This window comes from Pituophis catenifer, unplaced genomic scaffold, assembly GCF_029215685.1.
Source record: "Pituophis catenifer annectens isolate HBS135680 unplaced genomic scaffold, rPitCat1.0.hap2 SCAF_4, whole genome shotgun sequence".
NCBI lineage: Eukaryota > Metazoa > Chordata > Lepidosauria > Squamata > Colubridae > Pituophis > Pituophis catenifer.
The window spans coordinates 110,823,509-110,850,064 of NW_027256884.1; the positions used below are offsets into that span (position 1 = coordinate 110,823,509).

The 26,556-nt window shown below is 41.0% G+C and overlaps 1 protein-coding gene across 1 annotated transcript in view; it reads left to right on the forward strand.

The window, feature by feature from the left end:
- CRYL1 (crystallin lambda 1) overlaps positions 1-26,556 on the forward strand; it is a 48,802-nt gene that overhangs the window by 10,934 nt on the left and 11,312 nt on the right. The window contains exons 3-6 of the mRNA XM_070942843.1: positions 3,491-3,617; positions 11,170-11,331; positions 12,165-12,359; positions 20,183-20,288. Of these exons, the coding sequence (XP_070798944.1) occupies positions 3,491-3,617; positions 11,170-11,331; positions 12,165-12,359; positions 20,183-20,288 (590 nt within the window). The remainder of the gene's footprint in view (positions 1-3,490; positions 3,618-11,169; positions 11,332-12,164; positions 12,360-20,182; positions 20,289-26,556) is intronic.

The following is a 26,556-nucleotide window of genomic DNA, read 5'->3' on the forward strand; positions in this document are numbered from 1 at the left end:
GTGTCACAAAAGTGTATACTTCTTTCTTCCCAGTGCCTTATCATACCTGATCTAGATAGACATCATTATTTTTAAAACTTTGCTCTTTGGTTGATCAGCTAATAAACTGCAATGTACATTATGTAGTTATCTCATTACATTATTGTTTTCAGAAATTTCTAAAGCATAAATTTAAATCTCTAAAGCAGAAAGAGATCAACTTTCAGTTTAACAAAGATTTTGTAGTTGTTAAATTTGAAATTGATCCTTGTATGTTTAAGATACTGAATTATTACAGAATTATTAAATTCTATAAAACAGAATGATTCAGAATATAGCAAATATTATTCCTACAATTAGAGTTTCTCAGGATATATAATTATATATTTTTAAAAATGTTAGCTTTCATTGATTCAGTGATTCCAGATGAACATGTTAAAACTTTGTAAGTCTCCTATAAAATTTCTCAAAGGTTTTTAAATCTTCCAAAGAACAGACATTTTCTCAAACAGGAATCTTAGTTTGATCTCTGATTTGCATTAAGATTAACAAGGTTCAATTTCAACATTACCTGAGAATCTCAACCAAGAATGAAATGTAAAAAACCTGATTTATAGTCCTTGTGGCCATGGAGATAAGCTACTTGCACATGATGTCTCTTTTGTATTTACTCTAGTATGTATTGTTTGGCATATCATATTCTGAAACAAAATACTTGAGAGAAGTCTCATTTTTCAAAGCATAGGATTACTAGATGAAAAGGAATGATCTCATTATCTTCATTGCTGGTGTTTTTGTTATACTGTATTTCCATGAAAATAAGATACACACTGAAAATAAGCCGTAGCCTATTTTTTTGGGTGGGTCTAATATAAGCCCTACCCCCAAAATAAGCCCAAGGGTTAGGCGTGGCCAACCCAAGAGGCAGCGCAGGGGCCAACTGTCTGGCAGGGACTGCAGCCCGCTGGCCCCTTGGCGCAGCGCAGATAAGTCTGAGCACAGAGGCGTGGTGGTGGTGGAGACGGGTGATCCAGACGTACTGTGTGACTGCCTGGTTCACGGGAGGTTCGCAAGAGGCTTGCATGGTGGCCGAGGCAGAGGCACAGGGGAGAGGGGAGGCAGGCGATCTCAACACCCCACACGGCCACCGGCACGGCTGCGGCAAGCCGAGAGACAATGGGGTAGAGTGGGCGGAGCATTGGGATTGCCTGCCTCCCCCTCTATGCATCTGCCTCCCCCTGGGTCCGTCGTGCACTTTTCGGCCAGAAGGAAACAAAGCTTTGTCTGCTTGCAAATGGGACGTGATTTTCAAACCAGTTACGTTTCCATCAAGTTGTCGTACATTTAGCTCACACAACTACCGTGGGAATTAATCTCATGGGCTACTTCATCAGATTCTTTGCTTAAGTGAAATTATATTCACAGCATTCTCACAATCTATCAAGGAAGCTATTCAACTAAAAAATGAGATACGTTTAGTCTCCCAAGTATCACTGTTATATTGATTGGATTGTCCTTTCCCCTTTTTGAAAAGAGGTAATATTTGCTCTCCTCAAGATGCCTGACATTTGTTGGCTTTCCAAAATTTGTCAACAATTGATGCATAAAGGTTAACTCAGATTGTTAATTCCTGAAGAATTATCCTGATTGTTAACAATCCTGATTGTTAATTCTTCAAACTGAAGAAAAATATGCCTTGAACTTGCTCTGTTTAATCATGCAGGGTTATTTGAAGCAATAAAAACTTTAAATCAGGGCTGTCAAACTTGCGTCGTCACAGCGTTGTCATGTGATGTATCGTGACTTTTCTCCCTTCGCTAAACCGGGCATGGGCGTGGCCAGAGTGTGACATATCCGGCCCATGGGCGGGCCGCAAGTTTGATACCCCTGCTTTAAATGCAACACCCCAGCTGGGTTTAGATCAATGACTGGGAAGCTATGGAACAGTTCATTTCCTTAAAGCTCCCTCCCTCTCTCTTTCCTAAGACTTGCCATCTCACTTAAGCCTACTTAGTATTAATTTCATAAATTTTGAGAAATTGGGGGCTGGAATGATTCGCTGTTCTGTTTATAGCTGGAGACAGTATCTTGGAAGTTGTACTTGCAACAGAATAGAAATGTGGTTGAGATTGTGTACTGTTTGTTCCTTCAATAATTGCGCCACCTAAGGTCCGATTTAAGCATAGTAACACAAAATTGTCTGCTACAACGTCTTGCCTATCAACGACTTCTTCAGTTTTAACCACAATAGTACACAGGCAAACAATCGATACAAACTCAAGGTAAACTGCTTCAAACCCGATTGCAGGAAATACAGTTTCAGCAACAGAGTGATCAATGCCTGAAATGCTCTACCCAACTCCATTGTTACAGCCTCAAATCCTCACAGTTTCAACTTCAAACAGTTTACCATGGACCTCATTCCCTTCTTAAGTGGTCCGTAAAGGGGGTGTGCATAAGCATACCACCGTGTTTACCGTCCCTGTCTTACTGTCCCCATTTATTTGTATTTACTTCCTTTGTTTAGATTTATGTTCATACCTATACTTGTCATCTTGTACATGTTTGACAAACAAACAAACAAATTAGTTATTAATGCATTTTTTTTTATTTTATGCGGATTAAAAAATGCTGCAGTCAAAATGAAAAGAAAATATTTTGTGAACAGATCTTGAAAAACTTGAAAGTTTCCAAGAGGAAGTGGAAAACAATCTTGAAATTTAATTTCAATATATTTTAAAATAAATAAGGGATAATGTTGGTTATGCTGTTAATTACCTTTTCCAGTTACAAATGGTGTTTAAATTTATACTGTAAGTCTTCATCTACTGCAGGTATGTTTGAGGGCCATCTGCTGGTTAGTTGTTGCAAATGCTACTATATTTTGCACAAAACAAAACAGGAAAACAATTCCCCATTTTAGGGGAAATAGCAGCAGATTTTACTTAGAAAATTTATGCAGAAATAAAAAGGTTCAGATATATGCTGTCTACTTGTCTAGAAACTTCAATGACCATCCTCCTTAGATTTTTTTCCCCCATCAAACACTTGACTTTGACCTCAGCAATTTACTAGTTGGCAATCTGGTATCATACTTCCAGCAGGCATTCCAGTGGATCCCATTGATTGATAATAGGGAGATTCATGCAGATCTACTAGAAAAAAACGTGAATTTCTTTTAATAAAGCTTATTTGACGTTTCCAGGTTTACAAGGGATTTTTGAAACTGGCTATCATCAGTTATCTCACACTTTCTTCAAGTTTTAAATTTATTTCCATGGTGACTGGGAATGCTGGAAGTTGTATCCTACACAACTGAACGATGCTGTGTTGAGAAAGGCTGCAGTACAAACTGCCTTATACCTTTTTATATGGAGGTAGCCATAGTGATCTACAAAAGTTGGAATTTGATACTGATATCAATGAAGCATTTAACATGTGCTTAAACCCAATATATCCCTGGAAGTGCTTTTAAAGAATAATCCCAATGTTCACTTTATGTTCCAAATAGCGAACAAATGAAAGAACTCGAAACAGCTGGAATGCTGAAAGGCTCCCTCAAAGCTGACCGGCAGATCACTCTCATTAGTGGCTGCACAGATTTAAAAGAAGCTGTCAAAGGTGCCATTTATGTTCAGGTGAGTCCATGATGATCCAGTGGAATTCCCACGAAAGAGACTTTGTGAGTTAATCTACCTTTTGTATATATTACAAAACATCAATAACTATTCCGTTCATTTGAACTGTTTCAGTTAAAGATAGTCCTCGGCTTAATGGAGCCTGCCCAGCATGGTGGTAAATTGTGATGGTCATAAAATATAGAACCTTTCACTCAAAATACAGTAAAGAAAAGTTTAGGCTATTAAACCAAAGCAAAGCAAAATTTAAAGCACAGTCCTAAAGTAGGCATATACATACCTTGGTTGAATAGATGTTTGCCAAATTCATTCATTCATTCATTCAAACATTCATTCATTCAAATTGTACACTTGCCCAACTAAACAAGTAATTCTGTGTGATGAACAAAATTAATTTAAATAAAAATAACAATAGAAATAAAAACATTAAAATAGATAGCAGCCAAGAAAATATAATTCTCATAATCACTAACGCAACCCAAAACAAGTCCGTTCACACACTCGGGGGACCCAGAGCCAGGCCTTTAGGGCCTTCACAAAAGACCAGCAAGGTCAGGACCATCTTTACTTAAAATTTCTCTCTAAAAGTGAGCATCATCCCTCCAAAAATCAGATTGCTTCCAACCCTGCTGACTCTTTGTAATACTTTGAAGACTTGATTTTGTGCCAGAGCCAGATTTTGTGCGATAGAACTCTCTCCTGGCTGTATTCATGGCTGTATTTTATGATTTTTCTGGCTGCTGCATGGTTTATTTTTTTTAATATATGTATATATTTTCCATATTGTAAACCACCCAGCATTATATATTTGAGACAGGTAGCTATTAAAAAAAATAGATAAATAATTATCCTTGACAGCTGTATTGAGGACATGTGCCACTAGAGGGGGCAATGCGCTAAAGGTATTGAGAAAATGATTGCAAGGTTATTCAACAAGTGACAATTCTCACTTTCTTTTGGAATACTTTTTAGGAATAGAGCCGTGGCTTAATTTTAAGACTTGTTACACACTTGTAACTTAGTGTGTGTGTGTGTGTGTGTGTGAGAGAGAGAGAGAGGGGGGGGGGAGAGAGAGATTTTTCTAGACCATAGCAAAATATCAGCGACTTGATTTATATAGTCTTCTCTTTCCTTTCCCCTTCTTTTCACAAAGACACCTTATATATGTCCAAGCTACTTATTAATAGGATTTCATGAGAAAAAAATGACAAAATCATTTAGTGATCCAGCCAATGGATTACTGCAATAATCCAGCATGAACCAATGAAATAAACCTGCTATTTGTCTTTCTGTAATAAGAAACCAATGGATCCTATGAACAGTCATTAAATGAGACACATTTCTGAAGTTCAATATACTTTAGGTCTGTGATGGCAAACCCATGGCATGCGTGCCAGAGGTGACAGTGGCACACAGTGCCCTCTCTGTGGGCACATGAGCTGTTGCTCCAGTTCAGCTCTGCCATGCCTGTGCATGCGCCTCCCACTGGCCAGCTAGTCTCTGGGTCTCTGCTGCGCATGTGCATGGTCAGGGGGGATGCACACATGCATGGGGGGCAGGGGTGTGCAGGGAGGCCACATGCACATGCGTGGGCAACAGTGCATGTGGGGGCCGTATGCACATGCATGGGGAGTGGGGCACATGCACAGGGCTGCACGCGCATTGCATTTTGGGGGTTTGGGCACGCGCATGCAGAAAAGGTTAGCCATCACTGCTTTAGGTCAACCTCTCCTCTCTGGTCCTCATCCTTAGTTAATTCTGGCCAAGCTGCCTAGGTAGGATGGGGATTGTAATCTCAGGACAGCTAGGGTGCTCTTAGTTGAGGAAGGCTACCATAGGCATTCTTCAGTGGTGGGCTCCAACTAATTTAACAACTGGTTCATCCTAAAGACCAGATGGGCGCAGCTGGGGGGAGGGCTCATGTGACTGAGTGGGCTTGCCCAACTCGATGTCACTCACTGCAAGGTGGGGCAGCACAGGTGGGCCGAAGCGGCGGTGGCCGGAGCCTTAGACTTACTTTTGTGCAGCATCAGCAACAATGATTCTCCGATGCCTCATCTCTTGCTGGGTCTTGCTGCCCGACAGTCAGGATTTTAAAAAGGGTTTTGCAGCAGGAAACGGCAGGCGGCTACTTCCGGCCTTTGTTGGTGTAGCTGAGCACACAATCCTGCTCTGAGACACTGGCCTGCAGCCACCAGCGGTCTTTTTCAGTATGAGAAACCTGCAGCCGCTCTTTTTCAGCGTGAGAATCCTGCAGCTGCCACTTTTTTCAGTGCGAGAATCCTGCAGCCTCCGCTTTTTGCTGGCGCAAAGGGCCTGCAGCAGCTGCCTCTTTGCCAGCCGTAGCCAAGCCGTGTGCAGCAGCTGGAGGCTTCTCACACTGAAAAAGACTGGGAACTGCAGGCTTCTCACACCGGCAAAGACCAGCAGCTGGAGGATTCTCGTGCCAGCAAAGACTGGCGGCTGCAGGATTCTTGCGCAGGCAAAGACCGGCGGCTGGTACGTCCCCCGACCCAAGGCAAAGGGCAAGTGGGTGGTATGCAGGCAGAGGCCCCAGAGAAGGCCAGAGCCAGGGACTGGCGCATCCCCGACCCAAGGCGCAGGGCAACCGGGCGGCATGCAGGCGGAAGGACGGCGAGAGCCAAGCTCTCTCAAGCATTCACTACACATGGATGTAGCGAATTAATCCTCTCTCTTGCACATTTGACACTAGGCTCACATTCCTATATCAGTATGCTGTATGCAGCATTGTCAAGCTTCTGTGACATGGGGGAAAGACCTCACAATAGTACAAATATCTCTTTAAAGACTGAGAATCACTATTTGGTAATAATTTGTGCTGAATATCTTGAATATGAATATCTTGCTTCCCCCCTCCCCCCAGTGGTGGGTTGCTCCCGGTTCTGTCTGGTTCTTTAGAATCAGTAGTAAAAGAGACAGGAGGCTCCGCCCACCCGCCCGGATGTCATAATTGATGATCTGCACATGTGCACTCTCCCATTGCGAACCGGTAGTAAAGGTAAGTAGAACCCATCCCTGCCCCCCACCCCTTTCAGTCAGAGGCTAGATTCACAAATCACATGAAGCTGACATTGGATTGTGATTTGCTAAACAAGCCAGTTGGATGGATTTATTAATAGATTTATAAAACCCACTAACCCAAAACCAGAGCCCTAATGGCAGGCAGAATCGAAGGTCCTCCCTCAAATATTTGAATGCTGTTTGAGAATTGTACACTAGGAAATAGATGAACTCATTTAATATAACAGTGAAAATGAAAGCAAATGCAAATTTCTATTTCTAAAATCTATTACACCTACCCTTACTTTTGAAAACCAAAGAACAGAAAATCTCAAGTTAAATAAAAGGAACTCTGTGGAATTATTACACACAAAAGAGAAAAAAAAATTCTTCAGAGTGTAAATAAGGTTAAAGAATTAACCTTATTAAAAAGTTATTTTATAATTCCATGGAAAAATTTATACTTCAGAGTATATGACCTTTCCCTCGTTACCCCTTAAAGATTAAGCCCTAAAATCAAGGTAATTGTGTGCCAGACAGAACTAGAGTAAACATCTTACACGCAGTATTTGTCTCTGGCTTCTGCAAAGCAGACAATTGGAGCCAATAAAGCAAACCTTTTACTACTCGGAAGACAAAGAATGAAATAATCCACAGGATCACCAGCCAGTTTGAATAAGATAAAATTTCTTTATGACTTCAGATGGATGAAAAATAATGTTGCATGCCAAAAAGCAGTGTACTTCAGCACAGTAATACTCTTGTAGCTTTTATAAGATAACACGTATGTCTTGTTATTTTAAGGAAATATTGATGATTCAACAGGTGCTGTTGGCTTCATTACATTTGGCCAATGTATTTTCTTTATAAAATCAGGGTTCTTCAAAACTCACGACTCCCCAAAAATGTGAAAATAATTTTTCCAAATGCATTCTAGTTGTCTAAAAAAAAAAATTATCCATTGGAACTGTAATTTTTATTTAGCAGATGCTATATTTATGGAGCAGAAAATTATATAACAATATTTTTAAAATATCATTTAATCATAAAATTTATTTCTTACCTAGCCTCAAACAGTTTTAGGAATACAGTTCCTAGTATATCACCCTGGCCAAAGTTTTGCCACTAAACTTTAATTTTTCTGTAGCTTTACAAAAATAAATTTGGCAATTATGACCATCACCACTAACAACAAAGATTAAATTTCAAGTGTAATCATGTTTCATGTTTATTGTCTGGGGGACAATGCATTTTTAATTATTACTACTAGAGTATATTATTTATTTATCCAATTTCCTACAAAATATTCAACTGAGATAAGTGATTTAATTATTCCCTAGTTCAGAAATCTTGATTAATTCATTTCAAACAATTGTTTTATGTAGATTATTTTTACATTCAGTTCTTGGTTAATGGCTGAAATAGACTAAAAGGGAATGCTATAAAAGAGTTCTAAGCAAACTTATCAGATGTAAATCTCTTCCCATACTTTCTGTTAAAAGAGCTTGTTGTAATTTAATGTAACAATTTTGCATAATATTTAATTATTATTTTAATTATGTGGATATACACCATATAGATTGTACTTTTATTTGAAATCAAGTTGGAATACTTAGTTGATATCAAATAGTGACAACTCTTACACCGAAAATATTAAGAAGAAACATGTTTCCAATCAATAATCGATAGTTTTCTATTCTCTTATTCTTTGCATTGCTTTTGACCCAGTTTGGAATGGAGTTAAGTGTACCTAAAATAAATTTTAACCTTTGGTTAAAATTGGTTAAAACCTTTTCCTTTTAATAAGACATTTTGAACAACTACTCAGATGAGATCCAAATCTAAAAACTACAACCGGTAAAATTATTTTGATAGGTACATCACACAACATATTTGTGAAGACCAAAACAAATCCATTTAGGTTAGACCCATCTGGATGGGTGCATGTATGAAAAATAACTCAGAGCCATGCAGCTTTCATTGTGGTTTTTAGAGTCATGGTATCCTTATGGCTTTGGTATATGATTTGTTCTAAATTGCATACTTTTTCATAGTATAGAGTTTTAATGTATAGAGTTTTAATACAGAAGTGAAAGGCAAAAATTTCAGCAATATGTCCTAATTAGGGATGTTACAAGGAATGTTTTGGCAAGATTCCGTTAAAATTGAAAGGTGTGTTACAGGGTCCTTACTGACATTTTAGAGGTCAGTTAGATATCTGAAATTAAGGGTTTCTGTACAAATGAGAAATGTAATCCTTGTCAGTACAGAAATGGGGAAGCCTAAACTTTAGAAAATAGGCAGTGGAAGAGGGTAGAGGTGGGAGAAATACCTAGATCGGACATCCAAGAAATAGATATAGATGTAGACTTAAGAGAGGAATGGGGGAGGCGAGTCAAAAAAAGAAATCATAACTATTGAAATATTGAAGCGGGCAAGAGATGATGGGTAGATGATTTCCTTTTTATTGTTGTTTTTTACTTGCTTTTCCTTTTCCCCCTCTTTCTTTTAAAGCATAGCAATTAAAGTATAAGCAGGCAAGAGATGATGGATGGATGATTCCTTTTCTCAGTTGCTGCTTTGAATTGTCTTTCCCTTCCTCTCTCTCTCTCTCTCTCTATTCTTTTTTCTTTCTCTCTCACCTAGGCAGGTGAGAGACATGATCTCTCACCCAGACATGATTAGACGTTAGACAGGAAAGAAAGAAAAAGCTTTTTAATATAGGGTGATATGATTAAAAGCTAGAATAAGTGATAGAAATAAAGGGAATATTAATGTACCATATTTTCATTTGATAAAATGAAAATAATGAGAAATAGGTGGAATAATTGAATAATGATAGAATGTACTATAGATGTGTATTGTTATGGGAATTACATAAGTCGATTAAATGTAAGAATAATGTTTCATTTGATCAGTTTTGTTTGTATTGGAATGTATGGTGCCAGTGGTGGGTTTCAAATTTTTTTACTACTGGTTCTGTAGGTGTGGCTTGGTGGGCGTGGCATGGCTTGGTGGGCGTGGCTTGGTGGGTGTGGCAGGGGAAGGATACTGTAAAATTTCCATTCCCTCCCCAATCCAGGGAAAGGTTACTATAAAATCCCCATTTCCTCCCAGTCAGATGGGACTTGGGAGGCAGAGAATAGATGGGGGTGGGGTCAATCAGAATTTTTACTACCGCTTCTCCAAACTACTCAAAATTTCTGCTACTGGTTCTCCAGAACTGGTCAGAACCTGCTGAAACCCACCTCTGTATGATGCCCAAGTGCCACACTGCTCACACATTGATTTGAAATTTTTATTAAAAAATAAATAAAAAATTTTTTGGGGGGGGAAGAAATGGGCAAGCCTACATTAGAGTCCTTTAAAAAGCGCTCAGGCTTACCCTTGTGAGGATCCAGCTGATAAAACTGTGCTTTTTCCATTTGTGAATAGGTTCTACAGTTTTGTAGCTTTTAATGCCTTATGCAACCCATGATTAACAGCAGATTAGAACTTAATTTAGTTCTTCAGGGAGCCAGTCTCACAAAAGAACGTAAATCCATCCCTGAGGACAAGGACTTTTATTCCATTCAGTATCCAACAAATTGAATACAGTTGTCTCTCCAACAGAGACATTCTTAGGAAATGCTCCTGTTCAGTGACTTTGCATAATTTTTGCAGGCTTGAGTTACTGAAGGTATTCAGTGATTATCGCCAGATCTGTAAAAAAAAAAATGGCTTTGGGTTTCAGGTGGAGAATTTCATAAAAACACCACTCAATGCCACTCATTTATTCGTGTGTACAAGTATCCTCACCGCTCTCCAACCCTGTGACTTTGTTACAGAAGTATTTGAAAGTAATCTTTCCTTTGCAGAATGATCCAGCAATTGGGAGAAAAGCAAAGGCTTTTGTTTCAAAAGTAACAGGATGTATTACAATTTGTCAACAATACTAGTGAAATAAATTACAGGACAAACTACCGTATTTTTTGGAGTACAAGATGCACCTTTTTCCCCCCTAAAAGGAGGTAAAAATTTAGGTGTGTCTTATACACCAAATGTAGTCCTGCCCACCCACTGGCCCCCACCCTTTGGCCTCTGCCTCGCAGCAGTTACCTCCTTGCAAGCAAACAGCAAGAAAAAACAGCTCCTTTCAGCTTCAGCACAGCCTAATTAGCACAAGTTGATTGGATCAGCCTCCCGACTCTCAGCTGTTTTGCGCAAGGCTCTGCTGCTTGCTGCAAAGAGGTAAATTGCTAGAACAGATTTTTTTTTCCTTGTGCTAATCAAGCTATGCTGAAAACGAAAATGAAAGTAAAACAGGCTGTTTGCTGCAACGCAGAGGCAGAGGGAGATTTCTTTTTCTTCTTTTCCTTACCAAAAAAGGTAGGAGCATCTTATACTCCAGTGCTTCTTATACTCCGAAAAATACAGTAATAAACATTTCTAAGCACTGCATAGCTTGGGTTCCAAAAGCATCTGTAATTGTATTGAAATATTTGTCAAAAGCTCCCATTATATATTTTAACATACCCATTTTGTATTCTAGGAGTGTACACCTGAGAATGTAGATCTGAAAAAGAAGATTTTTTCTCAGTTAGATCTAATAGTCAATAACGATACTATCCTAGCTAGTTCAACCTCAACACTGTTGCCTACAAAATTATTCACTGGACTGAAGCATGTGAAGCAGTGTATAGTTGCGCATCCTGTAAGTATCTCAAGGTATTTTGGAGATATGTTTTTTTTTAAGCCTAAATGGGAAGTCAAAGGAAAGAGATTTATATGTATTTTATGAAATTTTTGCATGTGGCATGTGAAATTTTCAAAAGGCTGTCATTCTGAAATGCAAACTTACAAAAAGTGATGCCTTGTATTATATCTGTGGTCATAACAGTTTTACAAACTGCCCTGGAGATATGATCAAAGAATGGCTAAGACGCTGAACTCGTTGATCGAAAGGTCAGCAGTTCAGCGGTTCGAATCCCTAGTGCCGCGTAACGGGGTGAACTCCCGTTACTTGTCCCAGCTTTTGCCAACCTAGCAGTTCGAAAGCACGTAAAAAATGCAAGTAGAAAAATAGGGACCACCTTTGGTAGGAAGGTAACAATGCGCCTTTGGCATCTAGTCATGGCGGCACATGACCACGGAGATGTCTTCAGACAGTGCTGGCTCTTCGGCTTTGAAACGGAGATGAGCACTGCCCCCTAAAGTCAGGAACGACTAGCACATATGTGTGAGGGGAACATTTACCTTTAAATATATAGAGCAGCAAATGAGGAATGTTTAACAACATTTGATTAAAGTTTATTAAAATAATTGTCAGACTGCATCATGGAGATTTACTCTGTAGTTTGCTTCGTTGTCCTTTATATTCATCTTAAGATAACTAGGCTTTGGGGTGCCAGATGATTTTGTTATGATCAAATCATGTTGTCCTTGTGCTCCTTTGGCTTTAAAATTACTGTAAGGCTGCCTGATTAAATAATAGATCCATTAACATCCTTTCTTTCTTTCTCTCTCTCTTTAAATGGTGATGTCAAGGTAAATCCACCATATTATGTGCCGCTTGTTGAATTAGTTCCTCATCCGAAAACAGATCCTTCTACAATGGAGAAAACCTATGCTTTGATGAAGAATATAGGACAATCACCAGTTAAATTAACAAGAGAGATAGATGGATTTGTTCTGAACCGACTTCAGTATGCTCTTATTAGTGAAACATGGAGACTTGTTGGGGTATGTATAATCTCTATTCTCCTTCGGACTTCTTCAGTCTACAATATATGACTTAAAATTTGGCCTACAAATTGCATTGAGTTTGGGTTTGTTTAACTGGATTTGTTGAACACAATTGGCATTGTATGTAAAGCACTAAGCCAATAATAGTTTACAAAGAATGGGTCCATAGATTATACTAAATCACTATTAAATAAAACCACATCATGGCTTAGTATGATATACAGACCTAGTCTTATAGTATAACCTTATACATAGTTACTCAAAAATATGTGGAATTTACTACAAGTTAAGTATAACATTGCAGTTAGAAGCAAGTCTTATAGAACTCAGTAAGACATCCAACAGGAGTTTCATTGATCTAGTGATTGATCAATAAGATTGATTAATAGACAGATAGGATTGCACTATATATTTTAATAGTATTTTATGTTGCCCTTGAACTTTGTCAGGTAGAAGTGTTGGAGAGTCTAGACCCACAGCTTGGGGCAATACATATTTATTCTTTGCTAATCTAGAACAAGATAGCTAGTGTGAGATCAGGCTAGTTACTGGATAAGGACCACCATATGCTGTGAACGTTGGGTCTAATATTACTTTTCCTGTATAACTAAGTTTGTGGAATGGAGGAAAAAATTGATCAAGAGAGAACTGGTGGCAAAAATAAACACATTACTCATTAAACTTGGATTTGGATACCTGGATTTGGTCCATCATGTAATAGAGAAGTTCATATTTCTACTCCATCTTTAATGAACACAATATAATCCTGCATTAAGTATAATAAAATTAAAGTAGATAACATGACTAACAAGTCAAAGTAATATTCATTTCATAATATAGCAGTTTTAAGATTTTTTCATACTCATTTTCTGTTGACATAATGACGAGACGTTTGATTCTGTAGTGAACATGCTAAAGCTAAAACATGGAAAGAAACAAATGTGTTTTAAACATGAAAAGGAAAACATTTGAAAAAAATCCAAAATTCTTAATCTGTTAAATTGTTACGCAATTGAGATTTCTTATTTTATGTGAATTTCAAAGGGCATTTTCAAAAACTTATGCAGGAGCTACTTATGAGTACTCTTATTTGGTTACCTGTTTATAAATATGCTATCTGTATGTTCAAATTTCTTGCCTTGTTTTCTCACATTGCACTTCTGAAGAGATTATTTTAGTAAGTGTCATGTCTCAAAGGATCGGTTTAATTATATTGGTAACTTTCCACTCTGGGCTTGGCCTATTTCAAGTAAAATTGACTTTCAAATGTCCAGCATGCTAATAAGATTAGGACTGTAGAACATCAAATATTCTCAGAAGAGTAGAAAACAGAAAGCAGAATTTTAGCCTCATCAGTTAAATTTGCAATCAAATTAAGGTCAGAAATTGGTGAAGAACCATCTAAAGCATGGCCATTCAGAACTGAGTGCTTATAACCAGATTGTGATAATAGTTATACTTTTCAGAAATGATTGCTCATGAGTGAACCCCAATAGGTTCTTTCTTACCAGAAGACCTGTTCCTTGATTTTGGAACATTTTCAAATCTGAATAGTTTCAATAGTTTACTTTATTGTTATTGCACCTCGTACAACAAAATTAAATGCCATCTTCAGTGTACATCATACATAAAAAAAGCTATAAAAATAAAATAAAAAGACACATCCTTCACATTCTTTACAATTGAATTGAAAACCCCTGATACTGCATTAATATTACACTCTACAGTAGAATTCAATATAGTTACTGCTCTGGGATAGAAGCCTATTGGTCCTTGTTTTTATTGTCCTGTACCGTCTGCCAGATGGTAATAGTTCAAAAAAAGGGTGCCCAGGATGAGATGGATCTTTAAGAATGTTTTGAACTTTCTTAAGGCAGCGGGAGCTATAAAGCTTTTCCAAGGAGGGGAGAGGACAACCAATGATCCTCTGGGCAATGATGTTGACCCTCTGGAGTGCTGTCCTATCTGCCACTGGGCAATTGGCAAACCATACACAGGTGCAGTAAGTTAAAATACTCTCTATGATGCAACGGTAGAAGGTCACCAGCAGTTTTTCATTCAGTTGTTGTTTCCTGAGAAGTCTCAGGTAGTATAATCTCTGCTGAGCCCTTTCGATCAGTGCTGCAATGTGAGCACCCCTGGTCAGGTCCTCTTTTATGATTAACACCAAAAATTTAAAACTGGCCACTTGCTTCACTCTCAATTGCTCTCAATTGCTAAACTTGTGGAAGAGTTTTGAGTTTCTTCTAACAAAGGGGAGTGGCTACTGGTATCATAAAATAAGTGTGAGCCAGCATATGTCATACCTTTGGTTCAGGATTCTATGAAGTCTTTATGCTGATAGTCCAGAATCATTTTGGGATGTGGGCTTTTCCAAAGGAGATATAATAAGGTTCTTTTTTTATAGTAATACAGTATAAACCCATAGAAACATTCTATATGGCATTTATAGACCTCAGTTCTGAATTTGATTCACTTTGCGGAGTTAAACTTCATTAAAGAAAACAGTTACACATGCATACCTTTCTTCTTTACCAGTTGTTAAGAATGATGGAAGGAATCATAATACTCACAACAATTTTGAAATCTGTGAATTCTAAAATTTCTGTTGGATTTAGTCTTTCAACAATATAAACCCAGAACGTTGAAAATTTCTTAAGAGGCAGTGCTAATAGCTTGTAAGAACATGTGTTTACCTGAAGAATTTGTGCCAGTTGTAATCCTGTTTCACATCTGTTCCTAATATACTTATATTTCCTGAAATTATCATTATACACAGTTCATGAGAAAACACTAGTAGGAATTACAGCAGATTATAGTGTCTGTGTGTGTGTCTGTGTGTGTGTATTTCTGTTCTTAGTTTGGGTCCACAAGTTACTCCTGTGTCCTCTGGGCCTCAAAAATATTAAGCATGACCAATGGCTCCTGAAATGTGAATACACAACATGTTTTATATCAAGATAATGTTATAAATTACTAGCATGGAAATCTTCTGATTTGTGCCAATTTTTTTGTCTTAAATGGGGTTTGTTTTAAATGTTTATTATATTTTTTGTTCTTTGTTCTTGACTAATGGGAAATAAATGAAGATATAAGGCACTTAGAGCCTCATTTTTATTATTATTAGAATGTTGGAATAAGTTCTCTGGTATTTTATGGAAATAAACTTTTGTGGGTATGGATGAGGTATGTTATGTGTTAATTCCACAGATTTTCAGAAGTGGAAAGGCAAGCAGTGGGCTTTAAAGCAGGGGTCTCCAAGCTTGACAACTTTTAAGACTTGTGGACTTCAACTCCCAGAATTCCTCAGCCAGCAAAGAATTCTGGGAGTTGAAGTCCACAAGTCTTAAAATTGCCAAGGTTGGAGACCTCTGCTTTAAAGCACTCCTCTAAGACACTCCTCTCATCGGGCATCTCTGGCACCTCTAGATTTATGGCACTTCTAGATTTATGATCTAGCCTCAGCACATACAATTGACCTCCTTCCTCTAGTGCAATGTTTCTCAACCTTGGAAGCTTGAAGGGAGTTGAAGTCCACCCATCTTCAAGCTACTAAGGTTGAGAAACACTGCTCTAGTGTGATTGGGAGAAAGAAATCAGGGCACTTGGATCAAGCAACACTCTACAGTATTAAGAAAAAGTATTCATTTTAACGATGGTTCGCCAGAATGATCCGTCTTCTTACTTTGGCTAATGACCTAACTTTCTTTGGTTTGGTCATAGAGAGGTTTATGAATTCAAGAAATAAGCCATTATTATTCCATTCATTATAGCATAATACTGCATAATTCATACCAGTATGGCTTGCATAAGAAACTATGGTTTAAAATTTTGCATCATAGTTGATTGCAGCCAACTGTAAGTAAATGAAGAAGTAATGTTTATGGTCTATGTATCAGCCATGTAATTTCATCTTTTGAAAAAAACAGCTGTATAAACAGTTTAAATATTGGGCAAAGGTTGTCTATAGCTTATGCATTTCCTCTGGGTGTTTTGAAGCAATCAGGCTGGTTCTGTAAGTTTATCACTTAACTCTCTGATTCATATTAGATAAGACTGTGGTTGTCCAATTATTTCTAAACCATAACTTCACCATAGGCCATGCTGACTAGTGGTGGAAGTTCAGCAATGAATCCACCACTATTGCAAAGACATAATAGAGTTATTCAACTGATGCACTGTATCAACTGGATTTTTTCCATTCATAAAAAATGTGTTGTGGGGAACACTGCCAGTAGAAAGAATATAGTAGAATTCCTCCACTATTAGCAATAGCACTTAAACTTATATACTGCTCCATGGTGCTTTACAACACTCTCTGAGAGGTTTACAAATGTCAGCATATTGCCCCCAACAATCTGGGTCCTCATTTTACCAACCTCGGAAGGATGGAAGGCTGAGTCAACCTTGACTCGGTCAGGATCAAACTGCTGACAGTGGGCAGAGTTAGCCTGCAATACTGCATTCTAACCATTGTGCCAACACAGCCCCTTTATTACTAAGGACCAGGGATGAAATCCAGCAGGTTCTGGAGAATCGGAAGCAGAAAGTTTGAGCAGTTCGGAGAAGCGGTAGCGGAAATTTTGAGTAGTTCGGAGAACTGGCAAATACCACTTCTGGCTGGCCCCAGAGTGGGGTGGGAATGGAGATTTTGCAATATCCTTCCACCAGGAGAGGGGAAGGAATGGGGATTTTGCAGAATCCTTCCCCTGGAGTGGAGTGGAAATGGAGATTTTGCAGTATCCTTCCCCTGCCATGCCCACCAAGCCACACCTACATAACCAATACTAAAAAAAATTGGAATTCCCCACTGCTAAGGACTACATCTGACCATACATTTTGCTACTTAAATCCTATTTTAATGAAAAGATTTTAACAAAAGGATTGGTATGATTGGTTATTTATGCCACTGTTTCTGAAATGAATCTGTGATCAAGTTCCTGGAATGTTTAGGACTATCAAAAATGTGGACTACAAGTCTTATGTTACTGCTTATATTGATGTATGTATGATGTGCCTCCTTTTGATTATTTTTAATCTTTTTCTGTTTAATGCAATTTCCCTGTATAATCTGGTCTTCGATTGGAAGACATAATTTTTTTTTTTGATTTTCTTGCCAAGAACATATATTCTGAACTGAGATTATTGTAAAAACAATTCATTTAAAAGTATATTGTTGGGAAGAGCTTTCAAGAAAGAGGCAGATGAATCTGAACAGGGAGACTTGTCTTATCTTGCTTTTTGGGTGTGCTGGTTTGCTAGGAAATTTATCCTCTGGATGTTAACTGAGTTTCAAACAGCAGCTCATGGCATGCCTATGTTGGAAACTGGGAGTTGCCTCTTAATAAACCTAAGGAGCTGGGCATGTTTAGGCCATGCGGATTGCTTTCATGAGGCAACCAAAGTGTAAAAAACGCATATGGCAGTTGGATGTTCTGTATTTAATTATCATGTTTGTCCATTTCCACCTCTGCATAATTCACATACTGTAACACATCCCACACCCCAGTTGAAAAGGTTAATGAAAGCCTCCAAAATCATACTTCAATGGAAACTGGTATTTTATATGATGAAGAGTCAAGCTGCAAAATATCAGTGATATTGCATCATTTTTTTAAGGGGTAGTGGCGGGCAGACAACATTGTAGCATTAAGGTGCAAGCCCCCCTTTTTGCATCATAACCTCACACTCATGACCACAAAGAGCAAAAGCAATAGCACTTAGACTTAAGTGCTTTACAGCCCTCTCTAAGTGGTTTACAGAGTCAGCATATTGCCCCCAACAATTTGGGTCCTCATTTTATCCACCTCGGAAGGCTGGAAGGCTGAGTCAACCTTGAGCCTGGTGAGATTCGAACTGCCAAATTGCTGTCAGCCGGCAGTCAGCAGAAGTAGCCTGCAGTATTTCACTCTAACCACTGCGCCACTGCAGCTCTTGAACGCAAGGCTGCTTTTGTCCTTCTGACCAAAAGAGCAAGATCTCACAACACCACTGAATATGAATATTATGGACTATGAATAGTCCTCAACTTACGACCACAATTGTTGCTAAGTTGTTAAGTGAGTTTTGCCTCATTTTACGTCCTTTCTTGCCACACTTGTTAAATGAATCATTGCAGTTGTGAATAACATGGTTGTTAAGTGAATCCGCTTCCCCATTGACTTTGTCAGAAGGTCACAATATGTGACCTTGGAACAATGCAACAGTCATAAATATGAGTCAATTGCCAAGCATCCAAATTTTGATCACATGACCATGGGGATACTACAACGGTTTTAAAGGTGAAAAATGGTCACAAGCAGAGGTGAAATGCTCCCGGTTCGGACCGAATCGCCTCATCCGGTAGCAATGGAGGCAGGTGAACCGGTAGCAAAAAGCGATGGAGGCTACCGGAGAACCGGTAGCAAAAATCCCTGCCCCCCTCCCCATGCCCAGCTGAGCCATACGATCATCAGAGGCTTTTTTTTTTTTACTTTTAAAAGCATTTGTTCTACAAACTCTTCGGCGGAAAAAATGCTTTTAAAAGTAAAAAAGCCTCTGATGATCGCGCGGCTCAGCTGGGATCGTCAAAGGCTTTTAAAAGAAATGCCTCTGACAAGCCCAGCTGAGTTTTTTAAAAAGCCTCTGCCGATCAGGCAACTCAGCTGGGATCGTCAGAGCCTTTTGAAAGCATTTTTTTACAACGTCTTCGCTGAAGAGGTTGTAGAAAAAATGGTTTTAAAAGTAAAAAAAAATTGGCGACACCCACCCAGTCACATTACCCCCCCAAGTCACACCCACAGAACCGGTAGTAACAAATTTTACATTTCACCACTGTATAATATGCTGGTCACACTGGTCACTTTTTTCACCACTGGTCACAAGTCACTTTTTTTAGTGCTATTGTAACTTCAAATGGTCACTAAGCAAACTGTTGTAAGTTGAGGATTACCTGTAAAGGACCTATGTTTCTAATTACATCCAGGACTTGTATCATTTAGAAAGCAATTTTATATCATGTTCAGGAAGGCTGCATAATGTATGGTTATTAATTTTGAGAGAAGCACTCTGACTGTCCTGCCAAAAATAAAGTCTCCTTCAATTTGAATTCAGCTCATCTAATAACCCTTTTAGATTATGCCATTGATCTTTCTGTTCATCAGGCACAAATCATTCAAAATTATTTTTGATCATTTTGTAGAGCTCTTCAGTAAGAGCTGAGGTGGCGCAGTGATTAGAGTGCAGTACTGCAGGCTACTTCTGCTGACTGCCGGCTGCCAGAAGTTTGGCAGTTTGAATCTCACTAGGCTGAAGGTTGACTCAGCCTTCCATCCTTCCGAGGTGGGTAAAATGAGGACCCAGATTGTTGGGGGCAATATGCTGACTCTATAAACTGCTTAGAGAAGGCTGTAAAAGCACTGTGAAGCGGTATATAAGTCTAAGTGCTATTGCTATTGCTAAAATCAGAGGTATAATTTTGTATGGTTTTCCCATTGGCAGCTAAAGAAGTAAGGCGCTATGCCTTCAGATAAGCTTGCTACATCTAAATTAGCAACAAAACCCCCACAGTTCTGAATTCTTCTGAATTATTTTCCTTTAATGTTTTTTTAAATAAAAACTGACATCTTTGCGCCATCCTCCCCAGCCATCAGAAATAATCTGAGAGACCATATTACTCTGTAAAGCACCATGCAGATTGATTGACATGTCAACAACTTTTGTTCTACAATGAATGTTACCCTTTTTGTTTTCCAGTATTTCCTATCAGCAAAGTGATTATAGAGTAGATTTGAATTCTAGCATTCTTTAATATTCATAATTAATATTTTTTTTCTATGCAGGATGGAGTAATATCACCAGATGATCTAGATCTTGTGATATCCGATGGTTTGGGAATGCGGTATGCGTTTATGGGACCTCTGGAAACAATGCATCTAAACGCTGAAGGTTTGTAACTGTTGTGATATTTAAACAGCAGACATTTGTAAACTAAATAGGTCTTGATCAGCAATTTCTGTTACGAACCTGATGACATCAAAACGATGACATATGTGCGATAGTATCATGCAAATGTTGAGGTTATTTACTGGCATGGTGACACCCGACGCATGCATAAATCATAGCATTTCCATGAACAGATATGTGCAGTCATTTTGTCCACGCCCCAAAGTCATGATTACATCAAGAATATTCTCATTCTCTTTCTCTCTCTCTGTATGTGTGTACACACCAGTGGTGGGTTCGTCCCGGTTCGGCCGAGCCGGTAGCGGTGACGATATGACGTCACCGAACCGGTTCTCCCCCTCCCACCCCCCCCACCCACCCACGTTATTCTTACCTTTTATTTGGTCCCACCCCCAATCTATTGCTGCCTCCTGAGTCCCAGCTGATGACTAGAAGGAAAAAAACTGTTTAAACTCTTGCCGCGGGGCTTCAAAGGGCCGTCCTACAGCTGATCAGTGTTAAAAGCAAACAAATAAGTCGGGTCGTAAGTGCGAGGACTGGTCATAAGTGTGAGGACCTTCCAGAAATGACTCTGACCAGCTAGCCACGCCCACCTAGTCACATGACCTCCAAGCCACACCCACAAAATAAGCCACACCCACAGAACCGGTAGTAAAAAAATTTAGAACCCACCCCTGGTACACACACATATACATATATAGCAGAGGTATCAAACTCACATCACATCGTTGTCACGTGACATATCGCAACTTTTTCCTCCTTCGCTAAACCGGGCATGGGCGTGGCCAGTGCGTGACGCATCTTGGCCCGTGGACTGCAAGTTTTACACCCCGATATATAAAGATACATACATACGGGTAGTCCTTAACTTACAACAGTTCATTTAGTGACCGAAGTTACAATGGCACTGAAAAAGCGACTTATGGCTGTTTTTCACACTTACAACCATTGCAGCAACTCCGTTGTCAGGTGATCCAAATTTGGATGCTTGGCAATTGGATCATATTTATGATAGTTGCAGTGTCCTGGGATCATGTGATCCCCTTTTGTGGCTTTCTGACAAGCAAAATCAGTACAGAAGCCAGATTCCCTTAACAGCCATGTTACTAAGTTGAAAACTGCAGTGATTCACTTAACAACTGGGGCAGGAAAGGTTGTAAAATGGGGCAAAGTTCACTTAACAATTGTCTCACTTTGCAACAGAAGTTTTAGGCTCAAGCATTGTGTTGGTTGGAGCTATTTCATGAAAATATGTATTAGTTACACCATGTTTAAACATACTATTATTCTCCTGGCATGACTATAACTTTTGCATTCTCTAAAAATTATGACAATCGCTCAGTATCACATGATTTGGGAGTGTCTGCCTTTCCAGTTCAGAGAACCACCATCTTTTCAAGGTTATTAATTTAAAACATTTTTCCATGACTTAAACTTAGTGACCATGTTTTAGCTATATTTTAGTTCTATAGCTTTTAATATTAAATTTGTTTGCCGCCCATCTCACTATGAACTTTATTATTTAGTATTTGTAAAATTGCAGGCTGCCATGGCCTTCCCAGGTATACAGAAAGATCAAATATAAATTAAATAAATAAACATAATAAACTTCCAACTGGTTGTTAGGGCCAAACAGAAGTGCCAAACTTGTGGCCCATGGGCTGGATGTGTCATGCACTGGCCACCCCCACCCCCGGTTTAGTGAAGGGGAAAAAAGTTGTGATACGTCATGTGATAACAATGTGACGTCGCAAGTTTGACACCTGTGGCCTAGAAAGAAACTTTGCTGTCCCACTTCCCCTTTCTAACAGGCAAACCCATTGTTCCTATTTAAATTGGACAAGCTGTTTCTGGTTTTCTGGATTTTGAAAGCCTGTCTAATCTAGTCTATATCATTTCTAACTGCAGATAGATAGATAGATAGATAGATAGATAGATAGATAGATAGATAGATAGATAGATAGATAGATAGATAAAGTTCTCCAGCGCGCTGCCTGGAGAATCCAAATAATGGGTAGTTCCTCAGCTTCATTGCTGGACTGGGTGACTGTTTCTTTAAGAAACATCCTTGGCCACTCCTCCTTTGCCTGGCTAATCTCCAGTTCATTCACTCAGTCAAGTGAGAGACTGGGTTTTTTCCTTGGCTCTAGCAATTTGGCTGGTGAAATACCTCATTATTTGGATTTTCCATCTGAAATTCTTCTAATAACTTCTTCAGAGTGGTGTGGATTCAGTGTCACAACGAACGGCCCTGTTGTTACTGCGCCGGGTGAGTTAGCCTGGGGTTCTATCCAGGGGACTCCTCTCCGCTATTTCTTTATGTAACAGACTCCTCGGAGCTCTACCTGAAGGCAACTCCGAGTGATTGGCCTGCCGCCGGGGTGCTGCGTGGGGGTCTGGATAGCCGGACCCCCCCCTCTGCCTCCCACACCACTCCAACGATCTCTGTGGCGGCTGGGGGTCCCTACATTACCCCGCAAACCCCCTTGATCGCTTCCTCAAGGTCTGAAGCGATCGTAATTCAAAGAGCGAGCCGATTCCCCTTTTTTTCTGCTGGCAGCGCTCGGCGGCTAGGCTGAGCTGAGCGCGCCGTTTGGATTTGATTGACGGCTTCGGCGCTCGACCGTTATGGCGTTGGCGGCGAAAATTCTAGCCGCGCGCCATTTTTAAACTGCCTCAGCGCTTCTCAGGCTTCTCGTGATTTCGGCTACATAGGTCTTTGCTAGCCGTGTGCGCCTGTTTTGGGGAGCCTAGCAGCTTCCCTCTCCTGTCCTATCTTCGGCGCTTGGGAGCTGAGGCGCTTGAGGGCTGAATTCAGCCTAGCGCCCGTTTATTGTCAGCCCTGCAGTTTTCCCGCCATTTCTGTTGCTGGGCGGGACGAATCTGCCACAGAGTGTGGTGAAGATGGGCTGATCCACTATGGTTTGATATCCAAAGCTGAAGCCACTCCAACCTCCTTTCTCCTAGGCAACCCTGGGTTCCTTTGTGGCCAATAGGCTGGGGGTGTTGTGACACCTGTTTGCCCTGATTAATTGGTTCCTTTTTCCGAAGTTTGCTCTTTCCTCCTGATTGGCTTATCCCTGGATATATATATATATAAAATAATAATAATAATAATAATAATAATAATAATAATAATAATAATAATAAATGATAGGAGAAGTGGAGCTCTCTAAATATTCGGTTTATGATAAGGAATCTTTATAATACCAAAAAAAAAAAAAAAAAAAAAACGAATTAATTAATTATTTTGCATCTCTGACTTGTTTCAGCTGCTTACCTTTTCTGTGTCGTCGTTATGGCGGATTCGGACATGTCTTCCGACATTGAGCAGGTCTACAGTCCTCCTGAGACCAGGAAGAGAGCTAAAACCTCATCCAAGGGTCCTAAAAATCGTGAAGTCAGGGCTAGGTCTGCCAGCCCTCATTCTTCTAAACGCTCCTCTGCTGCTGACAGAGCTGAGGAAAGGAAGCGTAAGGCCTTTGAAAGGCAATATCTTCTTGCCCAACAAAGAGCTCAACCTTGTCATCGCCAGCTGTCTCCAGCCAGGCCACTCCCTGAGCCTCAAGCTACATCTGGGTCGCCTCACGGCTCTTCTGATGTTCAACTTTTGAGAGCTGCGGCCTTCCCGTCTGTGGACCCAGGACCCAGTGCACCTGTCACCCGACCTCTGGGAAAGTCCCCTCCAGAGGCTACCTTTACGCCAACTGCAGCTGGTCTTCGCACATCTGAGGGCCTCCAGCCTGCGCTTTCTAGGGACATCCAGGATCTCGTGTCTCAGACGATGTCTCGCATCCTGTCTTCGGATCCTCACCAAGTGCCTCACGCCCCGGCCAGGGCTCAGCCTCCCTTGGTTCATGTCTGTGATGATCCGCGACTTGCCTATTCTTATCATCCGGATCCCCTTATCATGGAGGACTCTCCTTGGGAGGAAGACGAGCTCGAGGAAGGGGAATTATCCGAGGATGAGGATCTAACTCCGGAAAGGCCTGCTTTTACGGGATTTTTCCGACCTTCCATGTTTAAGTCCTTGCTCCACAAGGCCAAGGTTACAACTAACATGGGGATTGCTCCATCTCAATCATCTCAGACCTCGGATCCCAATCCCCATGGTGACTTATTTCTCCTGCAGAAACCGGACCAGGATTTTATCCCATGTCCGGAATTATTCACCGATGTGGTTCAAAGGTCCTGGTCTCAGCCGGCCTATATCTCGGCTCCCACCGGTCTTGACAAACGATTGTATTGCTCTGATCCTTCCTTCCAGGACCTGATCCAGTTGCCTGCTGTTGACCCCCCGGTGGCCCACCTTACGTCTTCCTCGGTGATATCTAACGACGTCCTTGATGGCCTCAAGGCCGAGGACAGGAAGTCTGAGCTGTCTCTCCGTAAGACACACCAAGCCGCTGCTTGGGCCATCAGGTCTTCTACTGCGACTTCCTTCTTTGCCCGCGCATCGCTCATCTGGATGCGCCAATTACAGGAGCGGCTCCCACCCGAGGACAGCAGGCTGCATCACGACATTAATAAAATCATTGCAGCCACTGAGTACTGTGCGGACGCCTCTTTAAATGCAGCAAAGTTTTCGTCCCGGGCCCTTGTTTCCAATGTCACCACCAGGCGTCTTCTTTGGCTCCGCCATTGGAAGGCGGACCTCAAGTCAAAGTGGAAGCTGGCATCTGCTCCCTACAAGGGGTCTCTCCTCTTTGGTGACGCTTTAGACCCTATCCTTGTGGAGGACAAGGATAAGCGTAAAATCATGCCATCCTCCTACAGGCGCCACGATAGGCGGTTTACCCCTTATGGCCAGCGTCAGCCTTTTCGGACTGATTCCGGACCCAGGGGGTCCTACTTTCCAAGACAACATTACACCTACGGAGCAGATCGGGCCTTTGATCGGCCCGCCTACCGTGATCGAGGCAGAGGCCAACCCTCCTCCAGACGCCAGTACCGCGGAGCATCCAACCGATCTTTCAGGAGGGGCAAGTGACTATTCCGCAGAGCTTCCTATCGGTGGTCGTCTTCTCCATTTTTTGCCCCAATGGATCTCTTCCACAACGGATGCTTGGGTCCTTCAGACTGTGCGCTTCGGTCTCACCTTGGACTTCCTCTCCAGCCCTCCGAGCCGCTTCCTGCGATGTCCTCTTCCGAGCAATCCGGCAAAGAGGGCGTTAATGGACGCAGAGGTTCAACACCTACTCAACATCTGCGCTATCGAGCCAGTGCCAGTAGAACAACGGGGCTCCGGGTTCTACTCGCGCCTGTTTCTCGTCCCCAAGTCCTCCGGGGACTGGAGAGGGATCTTGGACCTAAAAGCATTGAACAAGTTCGTCAAATACCACCATTTCAAGATGCACTCGCTCAGATCGATTCTGCAGGGCGTCCGACGAGGCGACTTTATGACATCAATCGATCTCAAGGAGGCTTACCTGCATGTCCCGATCCGTCCTTGTCATCGACGGTTTCTTCGATTTGCCTATGCCAACAGGCACTTCCAGTATCGGGCCATGCCGTTCGGCCTCTCGTCCGCCCCTCGGACCTTCACGAAACTGCTGGCTACATTAGCAGCTTCTCTGCGACAAGTCCCCATCAGGATTATGTGCTATCTGGACGACATCATTATCCTTTCTGCCTCTCGTCATCAGGCTGTCGTCGATCTGAAAGTCGTTTCTCGTGTCCTGCGACAACACGGGTTCTCCCTGAACCTCAACAAAAGTCAAATCTGGCCTACCACTCGCATCCTCCATCTGGGTGCTCTCATCGACTCCATCAGCTGCCGGGTTTTCCTATCCCCCGACAGGATTCAAAGCATTCAGTCATCAGTGACCAAGGTTCTTGCCCGCAGGTCCGTGTCCCTGATCACCTTGTCCCAATTACTCGGCAAGCTAATTTCGTGCATCTCCATCGTCCCGTGGGCTCGTCTACACTCTCGCCCCCTCCAATGGTTCCTCCTGCCCTATCAGAGATCCCACCGGGCCTGTTCAAACATCACCGTGGTCCTTCCAACGACGGTACGGCTGTCTCTGAGGTGGTGGATCTCCCCGTCCATACAGAAGGGCTCCTTCTTCCTGGAACCCTGTCGCTTAACCCTGACGACGGATGCGAGTCAATTCGGCTGGGGCGCCCATCTGCAGTCGTCAGTTGTCCAGGGCCGCTGGTCCACTCGGGACTTACGGCACGACATAAATTGGCTGGAACTACGAGCGGTCCACCTCGCTCTCCGTCACTTCAAGACGTCTGTGAGAGGGCA